The sequence below is a fragment of the Hydra vulgaris genome, chromosome 12 (assembly GCF_038396675.1).
Source record: "Hydra vulgaris chromosome 12, alternate assembly HydraT2T_AEP".
Lineage (NCBI taxonomy): Eukaryota > Metazoa > Cnidaria > Hydrozoa > Anthoathecata > Hydridae > Hydra > Hydra vulgaris.
The window spans coordinates 39,065,322-39,068,921 of NC_088931.1; the positions used below are offsets into that span (position 1 = coordinate 39,065,322).

Here is a 3,600-nt window from a genome sequence, read left to right on the forward strand (position 1 = left end):
TGATAAACTTTGTGTTTTTATAAATCATAATTGTATATGTTTAGTGTAAATGAAATAACGATATATTTGTTATACTTTGTTATATATATTTGTTATACTGTCATAAAACTATTTATAATTTTATTTGCTTCAAAATAATTTAAAATTTTTCACAACTATATCTTGACCTATCTTGAAAACTGTTGCATTATTAAATCATTTTACATTTTTTATTGGTTCTTCTAAAAAAATTTGATTTTTTTTTTTAATTCTTACTTTTACTTTAATTGCCATATTTATATTTAGTGCGGGAAAATCCATGTAAGAAAAAATACGAAACTTGGCAATAAAAAAAGTTCGTTTACTTCTTGTCCTTGCCATTTTTATATATTTATTATAAAAACATGTAGATACTATAGTAATTAAAAAAGTAAAAATAATAAAAAAACGGAAAGAAAAACAAAACAAAACTTTTTTATTACATTCAATAAACAATCAGTTTGATATAAAAATAAATTATTCGTCGATAAGATTACTTTTTTAACGTATGGGCGTTAACTAATTAAATTTTTTTTTTTTTTATTATGAAAATTGTGTACCTTGTAACTACAGTAAAAATTTTACCGGTAGATGACCGGTAGATTGGTGACTAGTTTTCTAATTTACCAATAAATTGACATCGAAATATTTTAAACCTCCATTAATGCTCAAAAAGTGTGCAATCACAATAAATTTTACTAAAATACTAATTTTTAAAGAAAATCAGATAAATGGTTTCTTAAAATATTGAGGTAAATGTTTTTACTTTCAAAATAAATAAAATAATGTATATATAGAATTTTGTGGTTGTTAAGCGTATTTTGAATATATTTCACCGATCACACAAATTCTTTCTTAATTTCATCAACCACGCAAATTCTTTCCTAATTTCATCAACCACGCAAATTCTTTCCTTATTTCATTAACCACACAAATTCTTTCCTAATTTCATCAACCACGCAAATTCTTTCCTAATTTCATTAACCACACAAATTCTGTTGTAAACATTTTATGAAATAAGTAGTTGTATTTATTTGTATTTTTTATTTAATTTTTATAGTAAATTGTTTTTATATTTGCTGAATATTGATTTGTTAAACAAGTGATATTTTCATATTAAACTGAATTAGACAAAAAAAAAACAAAAAACGGCAAAGCAAAATGAAGTAGGCCGTCGTTTAATTAAAATAATTGATTAAAAAAAAAAACAACTTGTTTTGCGTACAGTTTTGCATATACTTATACTGTATACTTGAAACGTTAATAAGTTATACATAATGGCCCGAATATAAACAACAAGTAATAGCTTATCTCTTAATACAAGCAATTATTTTCGTAAGTTTTTTCATCAACAGTTAATAGAAAACTGTTTTTACGAGCTAATGATACCAGTAACTACAAGAAATTTTTCACTACCTATAGGTAAAATTTTTTAATCAATAGGTAATAAAAAATTTTGTTTGCGAGCTAATGATACTGGTAACCGTACTCCAGCAATGATTTCTGAAAGTGATTTATTGTTTGTGTTATTTTTATAAAATAAAGAATCCACAAGAATGCACGAAATATTTTTTAAAATATTTCTATTTAAAAAGATTTGTAATTTATTAAAGATTTTTTTATATTGAAACAAAACTTCATTATTTATCTTTATAATATATTTGTTTTGCTTTCTAAATGCAAAAAATGAAAATCTCTAAAATATTTATAAAGATGCGATAATAAATCTATTAACACAACATCGCATATGGAATACTCTTTTTTGTCGTGAATAAAAGTTTTTAAGATTAGATAAGATACACCCATACTAACAACATAATCAAAAAATTGAATCTCTTAAAGCAAACTATTTCTGACATTTTAAACAATATATTTTCAAGTTTAAAGAATATATTGCAAATAATTATTTAGCTATTATACCAAAGCAAGAAGTATTTTTTTCAATATTCATCTATTTAAACAAGCATCTGAAATGTTATCTTAGGTTTAAGCATTTGTCTTTTATGTAGTTTCAGATTTTATGTTAATCGCATATCGATTAATTGCACCTGCCATTTTTTATTATATAAATTGTCGCTTTATTCTATTTTTCTCTATTTGCAATAGAGAAAAAAGTTTCCAACCACTAAGACATTTTTTATTCTGCATGCAACAAAACTGGAACTAAGAAAAAGTGCACTAAGAATCCTTTTTTTAATAAAATTTGCTTAAAGGAACTTTCTACATACTTTCTTCCATAAAGCTTTCAAGATGTCAATAGCAACAAATAGTAATAAAGTTGATGCATCAGTTGTTGAACTCAACGTTGGTGGAAAAATCTACGTTACAACAACTTCAACTTTAAGTCGATACCCCGATTCGCTTTTAGCCAAGCTTGTTAACAATTCAACAATACCAACTGTGAAAGATTTTCATAACAGAATATTTATTGACCGCGATGGAGATTTGTTTCGGGTAATATTGGAATTTTTGAGAAACGAAGTGCTTTCTCTGCCCGGTGATTTCAAGGAATTTGATAGATTATTACTAGAGGCTAACTACTTTAAAATCAATGAACTGGTTAAAGAACTAGAGTTTCTTGAACTATCAAAACAAAAAGCCTCCTTTCTTACACTATGCGTACGAGGAACCTTCGCATTTGGAAGAGACGGTAACGCTGATGTGAAGTTTCGTAAACTGCAAAGAATTATTGTTTGTGGCAACGTTTTTTTAGCTAGAGAAGTATTTAGCGAATCCCTTAACGAAACGCGGGACCCAGATAGAGGCGACTCTCATAGATACACTTCTAGATTTTATTTAAAACACAGTGTGCTTGAAAAAGCTTTCGACCAACTAAATGCAGCGGGGTTTAAAATGATAACATCAGCTTCAGGTGGGGCAGGTTATGACCATGATACAGAAGAATCAAAATGGAATCATTTTGTAAACTATACGTTTTATCGTTAAAAACTATTGTTAATTATATTTTTTATATTGTTGTTTATTAATTAGAACATTGGTATATAAAAAAAATTTTTTCTAATTTATAAGTTGCTAAACTTCATATTAACTTTGTGTGACTTTTCCAAACTAAAAGTCTTTATAGATACTCGTAATTTGTTTTTTAAATTGGTAAAATGCTATGATAATAGTTTATCATTTTATTATTATTGTGTTAAGCCATTTTGCTTTAAATTTAAAGCGCGATTACTTAAAGTTAAAATGCGTCAAATCTATGTTAGGATGTCCATTTCCCGTTTTTACGGTTAAGGTTATTGCTAATGGGTAGCACTTTATGAGCAGAATGTTTTTAGAGAAGTTTTTGCAACGCATGTTTATTTTTCGATACTTTAGGATAGTAAGCAGTTGAAATTTAATAAACTTGGGGCCCGAAAGGACATAGTGAGCCTTCTTGCCCGAACAAAAAATTTCAATATCGAAAAGGATTTAAATGACATTAAATTCAGTCTAAGTTTTAAGATAGAAAAAAAAACATTGAAAAGAAAAAAATTATAATAATAAAGATACTACGATCATGAAATCAAAATATTATATACGAAAACAAGCTTAAAATAAACTGGCTACAAGAAATACATGAAGAAA

At 26.2% G+C, this 3,600-nt stretch overlaps 1 protein-coding gene across 1 annotated transcript; it reads left to right on the top strand.

Annotated features, from left to right (window-relative positions):
* Positions 1-603: 603 nt before the first annotated feature.
* LOC136088711 (BTB/POZ domain-containing protein KCTD16-like) lies at positions 604-2,989 on the top strand. Its single transcript, XM_065813171.1, has one exon. It carries the CDS (start codon positions 2,269-2,271, stop codon positions 2,962-2,964), a length of 696 nt encoding a protein of 231 aa, XP_065669243.1. The 5' UTR covers positions 604-2,268; the 3' UTR covers positions 2,965-2,989.
* Positions 2,990-3,600: the final 611 nt, after the last annotated feature.